The sequence below is a fragment of the Nycticebus coucang genome, chromosome 4, assembly GCF_027406575.1.
Source record: "Nycticebus coucang isolate mNycCou1 chromosome 4, mNycCou1.pri, whole genome shotgun sequence".
NCBI lineage: Eukaryota > Metazoa > Chordata > Mammalia > Primates > Lorisidae > Nycticebus > Nycticebus coucang.
The window spans coordinates 83,651,943-83,670,191 of NC_069783.1; the positions used below are offsets into that span (position 1 = coordinate 83,651,943).

An 18,249-nucleotide genomic window follows, 5' to 3' on the forward strand; every position below is an offset into this window, starting at 1 on the left:
AAGATTTTTTTGTCCTGTTTCCTTCATTATGCTTTACTCTTAACAGTATGGAGTCTTGGATTACTGTATTATTCAATGGGTTATAATTGACTGCTTTCATTATTTATTTTGATGCTCGTATTGTCCCAGATTTGGCCAATGGGAACTCCTTTAGGGTTTCCTCTATGTCCTTTTGACATCCCTCATTGTTCTTTCTGGGTTATTTCTGGGTCAATCATTTTAGAACTGGATATTCTGGGCTTATGTACTGGCCCTGCTCAACCTCTAGAATCACTGGTTTTTCCAAGGATTCCTGGTGGATGATGTTGTTTAGATACCAATATCTGGGTGCTCCCTAGGTGTGCTCGTTGTCCCTGGACGATCACGCTTTTAGGCCCATTCATCTGACAAGGCGTTTTAATTGTTAGTGGCAGGGCTGGGTGCAGTGGCTCACACCTGTAATCCTAGCACTTGGGAGGCGGAGGCGGGGGAGTGGAGGATGATCACCTGAGCTGGAGTGAGACCCTGTCTCTAAAAATAGCTGGGCATTGTGGCAGGCACCTGTAGTCCCAGCTACCTGGGAAGCTGAGGCAAGAGAATTTGCTTAAGCCCAAGGGTTTGAAGTTGCTGTGATGCCACAGCACTCTACCAAGGGTGACAAAATGAGACTCTGTCTCAAAAAAAAAAAAAATTGTTAGTGGCTTTTACATGGGATAGTATGGATGTAGAACATTTCCATCATTACAAAAAGGGGAAAAATGGAGTTCCTAGAATTTGTAAGATCAGAGGCCTTCTGCCCATCTACACACAGAGACCGCGGTTTCTCAACCCTGGCATCGCTGACGTTTTGGCCTTTTGAGTAGGAGGGGATGCAGCTGGCTGGTGAGGCAAGTGCCTAAAGAAGCTGATGGTGGAGCCTCTCTGCTGCAGGAGGATGCTGACCTCTTCTTTTCTCTCTGGGGACTCCCAGTGGCAGAATGTAAACCAGAAGTAATCTACAAGGGTGTCAGAATAATGGGATTGCTAGGTCCCAGAGACCGTGGTTTCTCAACCCTGGCATCGCTGACGTTTTGGGAGCTGTTCTATGTTTGTAGGATATTCATCTTTTTATTTTTATTTTGTTTTTTGAGAGAGAGTCTCATTCTTTTGCCCTGGGTAGAGTGCCATGGTGTCAAACTCTTGGGTTCAAGCCATCTTCTTGCCTCGGCCTCCCAAGTAGCAGGGATTACAGGCGCCCAGCACAACACCTGGCTAGTTTTTCTATTTTTAGCAGAAACAGGGTCTCTCTCTTGCTCAGGCTGGTCTCAAACTTCTGAGCTCAAGCAGTCTACCTGGCTCAGCCTCTCGGAGTGCTAGGGTTACAGGCATGAGCCACTGTGCCCGGTTTTGTAGGGTATTTAGTAAATCCTTGGCCTTTACAAAATTGATGCGTGTAGCCCTTCCCCCCAGTTGTTAGAGCTAAGAGTGTCTTCATACATTACCATGTGTCTTCTGGAGGGCAAAATGGCTCTGGTTGAAAACCATTTCCTAGACCAGGCATTATAGAACAGACTGTAGAAGGAGTAGTAGCCTTGGAACTGAGAAACAGCAGCAATAACCAGCACACTATTTACTTTACATGTCCTTGATATGTGAGGCAAGGAAGAGAGATTAATGGTGATGTGCCTGTGATGGCTCTGAAAGCAGAGATTATATTTTTCCCTTTTTTTTTTCTTTGTTTTTTACTTATGAGGAAAGTGAAGATCAGGTAGGCAATCTCTTTATAGTCCGCAATGACTTTTTTCTTGCTGATAAAGTCAGTATTTGTTTGCATGTTCTTCAATTTGGTCTTAAATTTTCTAAATTCGATTTATTGCCATACTGTTTTTAAGTGGGTGAACTGTTTTCTGAGTATTGCTTTTTGAAGTCATTAATGGTACACTGTTAAGCAGAATAACCTGAATTGTCCTACTAGGGTCATACTGCTCAGAATCATGGCTGGAAATGTTCATAAGTGGAAGGAAGAAGCATGAATAATATTTATATTAAAGTCAGTCTAAGTTTTACATAATTATACTATATTTGTTAGGAGGGTTTTTGGGGGGAGGGAGGGGCTTTGTCTTAAGGCAAGGTCTCACTCTGTTGCCCAGGCTGGAATGCAGTGGTGCAGTCATAGCTCATTGCAACTTCCAACTCCCAGGCTCACGCAATCCTCCCAGCTCAGTCTCCCGGGTAGCTAGGACTACAGGTGTATGCCACCATGGCTGGCTAATTTTTTTTTAGAGATGGGGTCTAGCTGTGTTGCCCAGGCTGGTCTTGAACTCCTGAGCTCAAGCAGTCCTTCTCCTTTTACCCCCCTGAAGTGCTAGGATTACAGGACTGAGCCACCATGCCTGGCCATTATAGTGTATTTGAATACCTCATTTTATTTCATATTCATTTCAAACCATATAAGCACTGTCCATTTCCCTCATTTTGTCTTCATGTTTAATCCTTTCCTTCTTTCTTTTCCATTCTGTTGTATATCACTCTCGGTGATACATCTCTTCCAAAGATCAGATCAGCCTAACTAGCCGTTTATTAAAACTTTCAGTCTGTGTGTCTCATTATCACCTCAGACTAAACATATCTAAAATGGCTAGCACGCATTCTACATCAGACATAAACTGTGCCTCTTTTTCCCCATTGCTAGAGTAGTCTCTGTATTTTGTATCAATTATTTCCAGTCCTATCAAGAGTTTTATATCTGCTGTAGGTCCTTTTAGTGAAAAAATTCATGAAAGAACTGGAGCAGATACAAAGGAAAGTAACCTAACAGTTGAAGGTAGAATTTGGAGGACGTGTAGGGTAGATTTGGGAGACTGGATTTAGAGTCTTTATGTGTAGGGGACATTGGAACAAAAGGACTTGAAGGCATATATTTAGTGTTTTGAAGAGGAAACATTAAAACTTCAGAGACTGCTTGGTCTCTAAAGAGTTGTGTCAGGGTGAGGGTGTTATACTCCCCTAGCCAGAACGGGACATCTTTCATCTTTTTTTTTTTTTTTTTGTAGAGACAGTCTCACTTTATGGCCCTCGGTAGAGTGCCGTGGCCTCACCCAGCTCACAGCAACCTCCAACTCCTGGGCCCAAGCCATTCTCTTGCCTCAGCCTCCCGAGTAGCTCTTTCATCTTTTTTATATGTTGGCTGTGTTTCTATAAATCTCTGTCCAGTAGTCTTCACTACTCCTTTATTCCCCATTAAGCCTGAAGCACTGTGCCATAAGTGCTCAAATTTTTGTCGATACCAATAATATTAAGTCAGTGCGAAATGGCCTCCTGAAGGAGATCTAGGGCAAGTCTTTCCCACTGCAATAGAAAGAGCTGTCATGTGTCTGACTTGACTGGGAATCCACCACAAATACAAGTGCAGACATTTCTAGCTCAAATATCATTAAACACGTTAACAAGCAGTATGTTTTCTGCTCCCTCTTTATACATCTTGGGATACATTAAAGATTTCCACTTTTCTGAAGGTCTTCACCGCAAACAGTTGCAGAAAATCAGTTTAAAAGTGATTAAATAACAGACCAAGCCATTCCAAGGGGGGAAAAAACCCCACTAAATATGTTTTACCTTTCAGTTGTTTGAAATGACATTCTTGTTTCATAAATATGTAGTCTGTCTTTACAGGCTAGAAGTTGTCTCCTGCTATTATACATTATTGGCCAAGTGTATAATACTTTCTGAACAGCTCCTAGAGCCTGTTGTCAGTACCCAATAGTGCAGTCTTTCTGTTACCTGTAAGTTGTCTAGCATGCCCAAATTATACACCGTAAGTACTTAGCTGGAAATTCAGTGATTAAGGTTATACAGGAATTTAACAAGTATAGGATGTAGAATCCAACTCTGGGAACCACAGAAAGTTATTTTTATTCCTTGTATTTACTAGATCTGACTATTTTATTCATTTATACTTCAGCATAAAACCAGCCATCTTGCCACCAAAAGTCATCTTACATGCTTCTTTATGTTGAGATGGGATAGAGAATTTTCCATTTTTTTTTTTTAATGAAACATCTTAAATATACAGAAAGAACTAAGGCATTGTAGATATTGACTAATTCTACTTTGTACCCTTTTCTGATTCCGTTCATTTTACTTCCCTTTCTCCCTGCCTCTCACAGGTCATCACTTTTTGCTGGTGATGTGTGTACTACCCATCCACATTTCAGTGTATTTTCCACCTAGGTGTATATCCTAAAACAATTATGTAGTGTGTGTATTTTTTAATTTATATAATTTCCTATATGATAAGTATTCTTTTGCATCTTTGTTTTTGTGGGGATTTATACTGTTGATATATGTAAGTCTGGTTCATGGAAGTGTAGTGTTCCAGTATTTCATTAGAGATATGATGTCCTGTGTCATAGGTTGTTGATTCCCATGTCTGAAGATATATTTATGCCAAATTTCTTTATGTGTTTGGAAAAACTAAAAATTGTGTATTTGAAAAGCATATTGATTTGTTATTCTGCATTGATTTGAAGGGGTGAAATACAACACAGTTTTCTAGCTTATTAAAATTTTAAATAAAGGAGATGGTAAGGTTTTAAAATATTTACCTATATGGCACATGGCTTTTCACAGAGTTGAGAAAACACTACTCTAGAGTAAGAACTTACAGAATAGTGACATTAGGTAGAGCTGTGTTGGTGGTTATATGAAAAGAAATAAATCTACCTGCCTCAAGAATAATTCTTCGGGCGGCGCCTGTGGCTCAGTCGGTAAGGCGCCGCCCCATATGCCGAGGGTGCCAGGTTCAAACCCGGCCCTGGCCAAACTGCAACCAAAAAATAGCCGGGCGTTGTGGCGGGCGCCTGTAGTCCCAGCTGCTCGGGAGGCTGAGGCAAGAGAATCGCTTAAGCCCAGGAGTTGGAGGTTGCTGTGAGCTGTGTGAGGCCACGGCACTCTACCGAGGGCCATAAAGTGAGATTCTGTCTCTACAAAAAAAAAAAAAAAAAAAAAAAGAATAATTCTTCAACCTCAGAGTTCCATGCTAAAGAAGCTATGCAGTTGGTAAAATTAAGGTCTCAGAAAATAAAAAGTTGAGTGAAAAATAATAAGCAGGACATTAAATACTCTATACCATAATAAAAAGTTCTGAAGGCACCTCCACCCCTCTTTTCTGGGGGGAAAAAGATTTCTGTCAGAAGTTATGTTTTCTCTTCATCACTGGTTTGCCACTTAATGGCTGTGTGCCTTTGGAACAAGTATCTGTGTGCCTCAGATTTATTCACTGACCCAATAGTGAAGTGACCAGATTGGTTCTTGAGGGAACATTGTTAGTCCAGAGGTGATTTGAGGGAGATTCTCTTCTGCCTCGTTGTCTTTTTTTAAGTGTTTTAATTTTTCATACCATCCCTTAAAAGTTTGAAGTTTAGACAGCACCTGTACCTCAGTGAGTAGGGTGCCAGGCACATATACCTGGGCTGGCCGGTTGGAACCCGGCCTGGGCCAGCTAAAACAACAATGACAACTGCAACCAAAAAATAGCCAGGCATTGTGGCTGCGCCTGTAGTCCCAGCTACTTGAGAGACTGAGGCAAGAGAATCACTTAGGCCCAAGAGTTGGAGGTTGCTGTAAGCTATGACGCCACAGCACTCTACAGAGGGTGACAACTTGAGACTCTGTCTCAAAAAAAAAAAAAATGTTTGAAGTATAATGTATTTCTTAAATAGGTGTTCTCTTCACATATCTCTGTAAAATGCCAGTGCGGTCGTAGAAATGAGAACTTTCCCTAAAGATCTAGTCTTTGGGGAGTGATAGCACTTAAACCAAGCTCTTTCTGCCTTTGCCCACAGACCTGCCTGCAAGGTTTTAAAAATAGCACAGTAGTTTTTATCTAGTATATATTATTTAAAGCAACTAAACTGAATTTTGCATGTATATGGGTTTTAATTGTTATCACAGAACCATGGCTGACAGGGCATTTCTTCAAAAACTGCTTTCCACCCAACTACCTTGTTACTTGTTTCAATTTGCATCCCACCTCTCCTGGGCTCATATTGCCACCTGGTGGCCTACTTCTAGTACTTGGTGTGGCATTTGTATCTACTTGGATTTTTTCCCTTCTGTAGGAAACAAGTACCTGTTGTTTATCTCTTCTTTAACACCCTCTACTTTCAGTTTTCAGAAATTCTTACATCAAGAAGTCTATTACAGATACACATTAATCCCTTTTTCCCATCTCTCTTTTTGAGCTCTTATCTAATTCCTCTAGGAAATGTCTCCTCTTTTCATTATTCAACAGATATTTATTGAATCCCTACAATACAAGGCACTCCTTATATACCTCCTCTTCCTTCATTTTATGAGTCAGAAAACAACTCTAATCATGGCTGAGTATAATAGTAGATTGAGTAATATAGAAGCTTCTCTATTTCCAAATAAGAGGCTCTGAAAGGCAGTTCCCAAGCTCACTCATGAGCAAGTCAATTGTTACTGATACCAGGCCAGGGATGCATTTCTACAAACAAAAGTGTACACCAGTTCATTGAAATAAAGCAAGCCAGTCATTTTAAAATGTGCCAACTTCTTTTCTACTGAAAACTTTTAGAAATGAATTAAACTCCTTTCTCTTTAAATACATTATCCTACCTATTTTGTTAGGTAGATTTGAACCAGCTTAGAATTGTGTATATACATTCTATGTAGCAAACATCACCTTGATCCCCAAACCAGGGAAAGACCCAACAAGAAAAGAAAATTATAGACCAATATCACTAATGAATATTGATGCTAAAATGCTCAATAAGATCCTAACAAACAGAATCCAACAACACATCAAAAAAATTATACACCACGACCAAGTGGGATTTATCCCAGGGTCTCAAGGCTGGTTCAATATACGTAAATCTATAAATGTAATTCAGCACATAAACAAACTAAAAAATAAGGACCATATGATTCTTTTAATTGATGCAGAAAAAGCTTTTGATAATATCCAGCATCCCTTCATGATCAGAACACTTAAGAAAACTGGTATAGAAGGGACATTTCTTAAACTAATACAGGCCATCTACAGCAAACTCACAACCAATATCGTATTGAATGGAGTTAAATTGAAATCATTTACACTTAGATCAGGAACCAGGCAAGGTTGCCCATTGTCTCCATTGCTCTTTAACATTGTAATGGAAGTTTTAGCCATTGCAATTAGGGAAGAAAAGGCTATCAAGGGTATCCACATAGTGTCAGAAGAGATCAAACTTTCACTCTTCACAGATGATGTGATCGTATATCTGGAAAACACTAGGGATTCTACTACAAAACTTTTAGAAGTGATCAAGGAATACAGCAATGTCTCAGGCTACAAAATCAACACCCATAAATCTGTAGCCTTTATATATACCAAGAATAACCAAGCCGAAAAAACAGTCAAGGACTCTATTCCTTTCACAGTAGTGCCAAAGAAGATGAAATATTTGAGAGTTTACCTAACGAAGGACGTGAAAGATCTCTACAAAGAGAACTATGAAACTTTAAGAAAAGAAATAGCTGAAGATGTTAACAAATGGAAAAACATACCATGCTCATGGCTGGAAAGAATCAACATTGTTAAAACATCTATACTACCCAAAGCAATATATAATTTTAGTGCAATTCCTATTAAAGCTCCATTGTCATATTTTAAAGATCTTGAAAAAATAGTATTTCGTTTTATGTGGAATCAGAAAAAACCTCGAATAGCCAGAACATTACTCAGCAATAAAAACAAAGCAGGAGGAATCACGCTACCAAACTTGAGACTGCTATAAATTGATAGTGATCAAAACAGCATGGTATTGGCAAAAAAAAAAAAAAAACAGAGAAGTAGATGTCTGGAACAGAATAGAGAACCAAGAGATGAATCCAGCTACTTACCTTTATTTGATCTTTGACAAGCCAATTAAAAACATTCAGTGGGGAAAAGATTCCCCTATTTAACAAATGGTGCTGGGTAAACTGGCTAGCAACCTGTAGAAGAAGATTGAAACTGGACCCGCACCTTTCACCATTAACTAAGATAGACTCTCACTGGATAAAAGATTTAAACTTAAGACATGAAACTATAAAAATACTTGAAGAAAGTGCAGGGAAAACTCTTGAAAGAATCGGCCTGGGTGAATATTTTATGAGGAGGACTCCCCAGGCAATTGAAGCATTATCAAAAATACGCTACTGGGACCTGATCAAACTAAAAAGCTTCTGCACAGCCAAGATCATAGTAAGTAAAGCAAGCAGACAGCCCTTAGAATGGGAGAAAATATTTGCAGGTTATACCTCCAATAAAGGTCTAATAACCAGAATCCACAGAGAACTCAAACGTATTAGCAAGAAAAGAACACGTGATTCCATGTCAGGGTGGGCAAGGGACTTGAAGAGAAACTTCTCTAAAGAAGACAGACACACGATCTACAAACACATGAAAAAAAAGCTCATCATCCTTAATCATCAGAGAAATGCAAATCAAAACTACTTTGAGATATCACCTAACCCCAGTAAGAGTAGCCCACATAACAAAATCCCAAAACCAGAGATGTTGGCATAGATGTGGAGAAAAGGGCACACTTCTACACTGCTGGTGGGAATGCACACTAATACGTTCCTTCTGGAAGGATGTTTGAAGAATACTTAGAGACCTGAAAGTAGACCTGCCATTCGATCCTATAATTCCTTTACTAGGTTTATACCCAGAAGACCAAGAGTCACAATATAACAAAGACATCTGTACCAGAATGTTTATTGCAGCCCAATTCATAATTGCTAAGTCATGGAAGAAGCCCAAGTGCCCATCGACCCACGAATGGACTAGCAAATTGTGGTACATGTATACCATGAAATATTATGCAACCTTAAAGAAAGATGGAGACTTTACCTCTTTCATGTTTACATGGATAGAGCTGGAACATATTCTTCTTAGCAAAGTATCTCAGGAATTGAAGAAAAAGTATCCAGTGTACTCAGCCCTACTATGAAGCTAAATTGTGGCTCTCACATGAAGGCTATAGCCCAACTATGGCACAAGACTATTTGGGGAAGGGAGGGGGGAGGTTAGGGTGGAGGGAGGGTGATGGGTGGGGCCACACCTATGGTGCATCTTGGAATGGGTACAGGTGAAACTTAGTAAAGGCAGAACACAAATGTCCACATACAATAACTAAGAAAATACCATGAAGGCTACGTTGAACAGTTTGATGGGAATGTTTCAGATTGTATATGAAACCAGCACATTGTACTCCTTGATTGCACTAATGTACACAGCTATGATTTAACAATAAAAAAAGAACATAGAATCATGTGTATCCAGAAAATAATTTTATCACATTTTCCAACCACTTCATGACTTTGTGAAGATTGGTAAAGGTAGCATGTGTCATCTAGCATGTAGTAAATAAAAAGGTTGCTACTAATATCACTAGAGTGTATTCACTGCTATATTTCTCGTAAATTTTTTTGCGGACTGCTCTATCTTGGCTCACATAGATAAGTAGTGAAAAGATGAATGGATGCTCCTGTTGTCAAATATCACAGAATTTGCAGAATTCCACCTGAAAAAAAAAAAAAAGTAAAAGTGGAAAAGCTGATTCCCAGTACAGAAAGGGCTGTTTTAAATTGCTGGGTGAATGTATCAAAGTTTCGAGCCAAACTACAAAGTGTGAAGAGTGCACATAATGCAAAACGTACTTCTTGTATTCTCCTTTATACTAATGTTCTTCTCAGTCACCCAGTCCTCTTTCTTCTGGATCTTGCTCTCTCCTAATTTATACCCTCTTTTTCATTTCTCTTATCTCTGCTCCTGGAATCTCTAGCTATATAGGCCTTTTTTGACAGTTATGTTTGTATGAGACTAGGTACCCCATTTCTCTCTCCTATTGAGTGAACACAAGGCATACTTTTTAAAAGTACACATTATAGAGTTATATGTGTATTTAACAGATTTGGGGGCTCCTCCTAATCTTACAATAGGTTTTTACAAAAGAAACAAACCCTAAAATTACTTTTGCAGAGGATAATTGTTTATATTTCCTCTATGATTCTTAAATAGAAGAGGCAAGAACTTTCTACTCCTAGTCTTAGGTTCCCTTCCTCCAACAATTTCACTTCTAGAAGTATCCTTTGACCATCTTTTTATAGCAAAATAATTCTAGCTAGTTCTCCTTTTCGCTAAGTTACTAATAGTTTATTTCTTTACTTGCTTTTATGTTCATCTGAGATCCTCTTCAAGGGATTACACAGTTTTTCAACTATCTGTGCAACGATCCTCTTCTTGGAGATTGTCTTTATTATTGTAAAGTTATATTTAGTAATAATAGTTCTTTGTGCAGTTCTATATTAAAATCATTGTATAGCATATGTAATATATACACAATCTTTTTTTAAAAAGTCACATTTTCTGGAGAGATGTATGGGCCTTGAAGAGATAATAAAGAGCCATTTTACAGAAGAAGAAAAGAGGACTTGCCCTTCATCCCCAAATTACATGGTATCTTGAAATCCGAACTCATTGTCAATGGCAAGGACAATATAATCCCACACCTTCAGATTTCAGGTGGGATTGACTTCCTGTTGTATTCTCTCTCATTGTGTTTCTTGACAGGTAACTTGCCCTTTGTTGACCTTTTCCTCTCACCAACTTTATTCTCTATCTAAAAATTAATTCAAATCAAAAGTAAAACCTATGTCAACCTGCTGTATCCTTAGATTTTCCCCTTAAAAAGCTGTAAAGAAATAAATATAAAAACCTCTTTGTTTCATCTTTTAAAAACAAAAAAGATTTTAGATATTATTTCAGTAGTTTTAAAAAATCTGTTCCCACTAGAGGGCATTCTTCTCCTCTAATTTTTATTCATAGTTTTTTTTTTTTTTTGGCCAGGGCTGGGTTCGAACCCGCCACCTTCAGCATACGGGACCGGAGCTCTACCCCTTTGAGCCACAGGCGCCGTCCCATAGGTTTTGTTTATTTTACAGAACTGCCAAATGCAAGATAAAGGTAGAACAAATGAATGTGTTCAGGTAGGGATTGTCAGATATAAACTATTTTTATTTAGGTTTAGCACTGTCAGTGTCAAATTGGGATTAAACTCTGCTATCATTTTCATTAGCATCTTGCTGGGTAAACATGATGAAGTGGGGGGGATTACAAATATCCCACCATAACTTCATGATGAAGCTTGTGCTAGTTTTACATTTTATATTTTACAAACTAGTCATTGTCTGAGCTTCTTTATGACTCAGTATGACTAGTACAACTTGATGAGTTACATATTTTATTATTTGGCTAATCAGCTTTTGCAGGATAAAAATACACACATACACACATACTCAAACACACAGAGGGTGTCCCAAAAATATACATTGTTTTTTTCTTTTGAGACAGAGTCACTCTTGCTCCAGGCTAGAGTGCCATGGCATCAGCCTAGCTCACAGCAACCTCAAACTCCTTTCTGCCTCAGCCTTTTGAGTAGCTGGGAATACAGGTGCTCACCACAGCGCCCGGCTGAATTTTTTCTATTTTAGTAGAGACAGGGGTCTTGCTCTTGCTCAGGCTGGTCTTGAACTCCTAAGATCAGGCTATCTACCCACCTTGGCCTCCCAGAGTGGTAGGATTATAGGTGTGAGCCACCACACCCAGCCTTAACTTGGTTTTGTGTGTGTGTGTGTGTGTGTGTGTGTGTGTGTGTGTGTGTGCGCGCAGTGGAAGTTGTTTGGTTCATTTTCAGATCTGCTGGTCGCCTCTTCAGGAGCCTTTTAATTTCTCTTAACATAATAAAAATTATTTCTCTTAACATAATAAAAATTATTTGATATCTAATTCTGACATGATTCTGCTAGTTCTTCCTGGTGGTGTTTTCTTGTGTCTATTTTATGATTTAAACTATGAACTCTTTCCTTGGAAGTTTATTTCTGCCAGATGCTTGGTGGCAATACCAATTTTAAGACTCCTTCAAATTCAGTTCTTGCCTGAGGATTTTGGAACCATTTGTTAGAATTGGGTTATAAAACCTACAAGAGGGCTGGTTTATAATTATGTTCTTTCAGGGTGCTTTGTTATTATTTAGTGGCATGGGGGTCGGGGGATTCACTACTACAGTTTTATAATCTCTTAGGGAGAATTCCTAGCTCACATATTATTAGGGTCTGAGCTTTATGAGGAATCTCCTGTTAGATAGCACTTCACGCCATGGTCTCTGTTTCCTGTGCAGTGCTGTGGAAATCTAAGCTTAGAGTTTACCTGTTTTGGCAAATGCCTTCAGGGTGAAAAGTGAAAAGTCCCTTTTAGTGCTAGTGATCAGTTGGCTTTTACCCACCTGTTGGCTTATCAAGACATTTTTAAAGAAGTTTTTACATTTTATTAAACATTTTAAACTATTTTTATTAGGAGTATAAATCAGAGTAATGAAATCTACCACACTGCTGGAAATTCCCATATTTTGTTGTGTCATTTTGGAAAGGATATATGGGGTTAATTGAGTACCTGAAACATTTGTAACGATGAAATGGAGAGTGGCTTTTTGCAGCTGCATAGTTAAAATTATTTCTTTTTTTTAATAGGTGTCAGCTGTGATGCATGTTTAAAAGGAAATTTTCGAGGTCGCAGATATAAGTGTTTAATTTGCTACGATTACGATCTTTGTGCATCTTGTTATGAAAGTGGTGCAACAACAACAAGGCATACAACTGACCACCCAATGCAGTGCATATTAACAAGGGTAGATTTTGGTAAGTATTTAATTCAAATTTTAGTAACATATCATTTAGAATTTTGTGTATTTGTGTGAAAAAGGCAAAATATTCCTAAACTATCTGTAAGAGCATACATGAGACCACAAACTTGTTAAAAATAAATCTTTTTATATTTTAATTAATTCTCTCTTTTTTTGAGACAGTCTCTTTATGTCACCCTCTGTAGAGTGCGATAACATCACAGCTCACAGCAACCTTAAACTCTTGGGCTCAAGTGATTCCCTTGCCTTAGCCTCTGGAATAGCTGGGACTACAGGTGCCCACCACAATGTCTGGCTGTTTTTTGGTTGCAGTTGTCATTGTTGTTTAGCAGGCCCAGGCTGGGCTCGAACCTGCCAGCCTTGGTGTATGTGGCCCGTGCCCTACTCACTGAGCTACAGGTGCCGAGCCTGAATTCTCTTTCTTAATCTTAGTTTCTTCATGAAAACCATTCAGGAATATACACAATTAAGAAGGTATGAAATAGAAGAGTACTTCCGTAGAGAAAAATGTCAGACTGTTCTTGTTTTTGTTGTTGTTGTTGTTGTTTTCTTTTAGAGACAGAGCCGCAGAGCCCTTGGTAGAGTGCCATGGCATAACAGCTCAGAGCAACCTCAAACTCTTGGGCTTAAGCAGTTCTCTTGCCTCAGCCTCCCAAGTAGCTGGGACTACAGGCGCCCGCCACAATGCCCAGCTGTTTTTTTGTTGCAGTTGTTGTTGTTTAGCAGACCCAGGCCGGGTTTCAACCTGCCAGCCCTGGTGTATGTGGCTGGCGTCCCAACCATTGAGCTATGATTGCTGAGCCTCAAACTGTTCTTATTAACAGCACACAAGTACTAGTTACTGCTCTAATGATTAAAAAGCAGATCGTTTCTACAGCTAATTAGAAGATATTATCATAAGAAAAGCTATAGTTTCTTACTTAGCCAACACTTAGTATGATCTGTCTTTTGATGGTAACCATCCTAGTACATGTGAAGTGGTACTTCAAGCAGTTTTGATTTGCATTTCTCTGATGGCTGATGAGATTGACCATCTTTTCTTGTGCATTGGCCATTTGTATATCTCCTTTGAAGAAATAGCTATTCAGACCCTTTGTCCACTTTTAATTGGATAATGTGTCTTTATTATTATATTAGTTCTTTATTCCATATACAAGTTTCTTATTAGGTAAATTATTTGTAAAATTTTTCTTTTTTCTCTTTTCTTTCTTTCTTTCTTTCTTTCTTTTTTTTTTGAGACAGAGTTTTATTTTGTCGCCCTCAGTAGAGTGCTGTAATGTCATAGCTCACAGCAATGTCAAACTCTTGGGCACAAGTTATCCTCTTGCTTCAGCCTCCCAAAAGTAGCCAGAACTACAGGCACACACCACAACGCATAGCTATTTTTAGAGACAGCATCTCTTGCTCTTGCTCAGGCTGGTTTGAACTCTTGAGCTCAGATAGTCCACCCATGTTGGCCTCCCAGAGTGCTAGGATTACAGGTATGAGCCACTGCGAGGCATTTCTTTCCTTTTCCTTCCTTCCTTCCTTCCTTCCTTCCTTCCTTCCTTCTTCCCTCCCTTCCTTCCTTCCTTCACTCCTCCCTTACCCTCCCCTCCTCTCTCCTTCCCTCGTTTTCTTTAGACAGAGCCTCACTCTGTTACCCTGGGTAGAGTGCCATGGCATTATACCTCCCACCAACCTCAAACTCTTGTCCTCATGAGATCTTCTTACCTCAGTCTCCTGGGTAGCTAGGACTACGGGTGCCTGCCATGATGCTCAGCTAGTTTTCCTGTATTTTAGTAGAAATGGGGTCTCACTTTTGCTCAGGCTGTTCTTGAACTCCTGAGTTCAAACAATCCACTCACCTCAGCCTACCAAAGTGCTAGAATTACAGGTGTGAGCCACCATGCACAGCCTCTGTAGGTTTTCTTTTCATTTTCTTCATGGTATGCTTTGAAGCAAAGAAGTTTTGACTTTGCTATAGAAGGCCATCTTCATTGTTTGCCTATGAATATTCAGTTGTCCCAGCATCATTTGTTGAAAAGACTGTTTACCCAGTGAATTATCTTGATACTCTTGTTGAAAATAAGTTGACTATAAATGAGGATTTATTTCTAGACTCAGTCTGTTCCACTGATCTGTATATCTAGCTTTATGCCAATACTACATTGCCTTGATTTCTGTAGCTTGATAGTAAGCTATGAAATCAAGAAGTGTGCATCTCCCAACTTAGTTGTTTTTCAAGATTGTTTTGGATATTTTGGATCCCTTGAGTTTCTGTATAAATTTTGGGATCAACTTGTCAATTTGTACAAAGAAGCCAGTTGGGATTTTTTTTTTCTTTTTTTTTTTTTTTTTGAGACAGAGTCTCATTTTGTTCAGAGTCTCATTTTGTTGCCCTTGGTAGAGTGCGTGGCATCACAGCTCACAGCAACCTCCAATTCTTGGTCTTAAGCAATTTTCTTGCCTCAGCCTCTCGAGAAACTCAAGTGCCTGCCCCAGTGCCCAGCTATTTTTTGTTGGAGTTTTCACTGCTGTTTTAGCTGGCTGAGGCCAAGTTTGAACCCGCCACCCTCAGTATATGGGGCCAGCACCCTACCCACTGAGCCATAGGCACCACCCCAGCCAGTTGGGATTTTAATAGGGATTATATTGAATCTGTAGATAAGAAAGTATTGCCATCTTAATACTAAATCTGCTGATCTGTGAGCGTGAGATATGATTCTGTTTATTTAGTTCTTTTAAAATTTCAACATAGTTTTGTAGTTACCAGAGTATAAAGTTTGTACTTCTTTCATCATATATTTTCCTAGGTGCAGACAGTCCCTGACTTTTCGACTTTATAATAGTGCAAAGGTGATACACATGCAGTAGAAACTGTACTTCAGGTATCCATGCAACCATTCTATTTTTCACTTTCAGTACAGTATTCAGTAAACTATATGAGATATTTAATACTTTTTTTTTTTTTTTTTAGTGAATTTTTATTTATTTATTTATTTATTTTTGCAGTTTTTGGCCGGGGCTGGGTTTGAACCTGCCACCTCTGGCATATGGGGCTGGCGCCCTACTCCTTTGAGCCACAAGTGCCGCCCAAAGGTAACAGCCAGCTTTTGTTTTTTGTTTCTTGTTTTGACCGGGGCTGGGTTTGAACCTGCCACCTCCGGTATATGGGGCTAGCGCCCTACTCCTTTGAGCCACAGGCACTGCCCAAGATATTTAATACATTATTATAAAAACAGGCTTTCTGTTAGATAATTTTGCCCATGTATAGGCTAATGTATGTGTTCTGAGAACGTTTGAGGTAAATTAGGCTAAGCTATGTTTGGTAGATTAGGTATATTAAAAGAATTTTCAACCTACAATAGGTTTATCAGAATGTAACTCTGTTTTAAGTTAAGAAATTATTTATATTTTATCCTTTTTGGTATTGTAAACATAACTTTTTTTAAATTTTATTTTTGGATTAGTCATTCCAGATGTATAGAAAAGCAATTAAGTTTGTGGTATGTAAATCTTGTATCTTGCTATGTTGCTGAGCTTGTTTATTAGTTTTTTAGTGGATGCCTTAGGACTTTCTATATACCGGGTTGTGTCATCTGCAAGTAAAGATCATATTTTTTCTTTATTTCCATGTGGGTACCTTTTGTTTATTCTGGTTAGATCCTACAGTAAAATAACAAATAGAAGTGGCAAGAGTAGACACTCTTGTCTTTTTCCTGAACTTAGGGAGAAAGTATCAAAATGTCGGCTCTGGGTTTTTGGTAGATGCCTTTTATCAGGTAAAGAGGTTCTGTTCTTTTTTGTATGTTAATCTCCAAATACCCCAAATCCATGTGGCAAGTATTGTACAAATAATAAATAATGTCTGTCTGTCTGTCTCTCTCTATATATATGTATATATACACATACAAACACACACATATATATAAAAAATGGGTAAATACTTTTAAAATGGTTTGAGTATCCCTAAAAATTAATATGAACAAATCTGACATGTAGTGAGAGCACTTTCATCCATTTTCTCTTCTCACAAAAGCAGTCATAGGCTCTTAAATTTGGCATTTGTTTCATGTTAAAGAAGCAAGTAGTTCTTTGTAGCAGAATAGCAAAGCATATTGAATACATTTTTAATTTCTTTTTTTTTTGAGACAGAGTCTCACTCCGGGTAGAGTTGTGTAGCATCACAGCTCACAGCAACCTCAAACTCTTGGGCTTGAACAATCCTCTTGCCTCAGCCTACCAAGTAGCTAGGACTACAGGTGCACCACAACACCCAGCTATTTTTTGGTTGTAGTTGTCATTGTTGTTTAGCAGGCCCGGGCTGAATTTGAACCCTCCAGCTCCAGTGTATGTGGCTGGCACCCTAGCCGCTGAGCTACAGGTGCCAAGCTTCGGTTTCATTTTTGTGTGTGTGTTTCTGTCATAAGCCGTTTTCTGTTACTATAGCACAATACCTGAGAATGAATTATTTATTTATTTTTTGGAGACACTGTCTCACTCTGTGACCCTTAGTAGAGTCCATGGCATCATAGTTCAAAGCAATCTCCAACACTTGGGTTCAGGCAATCCTCCTGCCTCAGCCTCCTGAGTAGCAGGGATTACAGCCACCAGCCACGCCTGGCTAAATTTTTCTATTTTAGTACACTTGGAATCTCTTCCTCAGGCTGGTCTCCAGCCTGTGAGCTCAGGCAATCCATCCGCCTCAGCCTTCTGGAGTGCTAGGATTACAGGCATAAGCCACTACGCCCAGCTGAATGGGTAATTTATAAAGGAAAGATTAAAAGGTCATGATTCTGGAGGCTGGAAGGTCCAAAATCAGGCAGTACATTTGGTCTGCTTCTGATGAGGGCCTCATGCTGTGTCATAACATGGCAGAGAAACAGAAGCGCCAAACAGTTGTGAGAGGCAGCCTTATTTTATAACAACCTACTGGACTAATCCCAGGAAAGTGAGAACTAACTTCCAAGAAAAGGCAACAAAGGTGTTAATTCCTCTTAGCAACCTAATCACCCCTAAATTGTTCAATTCCCAGTACCACCACATTGGAGACCAAGCAGCAACATGAGTTTTGGGGAACAAACCATATTTATAATATAGTAGTTACTAATGAAGAAAAATAGGCTTATTTCTTGAGAGACACTAATAAGGTGAAGAAATTATTCCAACAGACTCTGTTTGGTTCTTCAGTAACCTAGGTAGGCAGAGTATGTTGTGGTAGTACCTCATTCAAGTTAGCATTTATAAGTACTGAATGCTTAGGTTCCTTTTTGCTCTAAGCAGGGTGTGTTCTGTAGACAAATAGCCATGTCTAGGAGTTGGCTTATTGATCACAGTTGTCTGTTCTTTCCCTCTGAGTACTTGTCTTCTTGTATATGGTAGACCCTGTTAGTTTCTTTGTGTGGATAATAGTTTTGCCACAGTCTACACTGAAATAAGGAAAAAATAAATTACAATAAAATTAGAACTCAAAGGAGTAGGGCACTGGCCACATATGCTGGAGGTGGTAGGTTCAAACCCAGCCTCAGCCAAAAACTGCAAAAAAAAAAAAATTAGAACC

General features: G+C 39.0%; 1 protein-coding gene across 1 annotated transcript in view; it reads left to right on the plus strand.

The window, feature by feature from the left end:
• The window catches only part of KCMF1 (potassium channel modulatory factor 1), an 86,054-nt gene that overhangs the window by 39,226 nt on the left and 28,579 nt on the right, over nt 1-18,249 (plus strand). Inside the window, exon 2 of the mRNA XM_053586787.1 lies at nt 12,535-12,702. Coding sequence (XP_053442762.1) covers nt 12,535-12,702 — 168 coding nt within the window. The remainder of the gene's footprint in view (nt 1-12,534; nt 12,703-18,249) is intronic.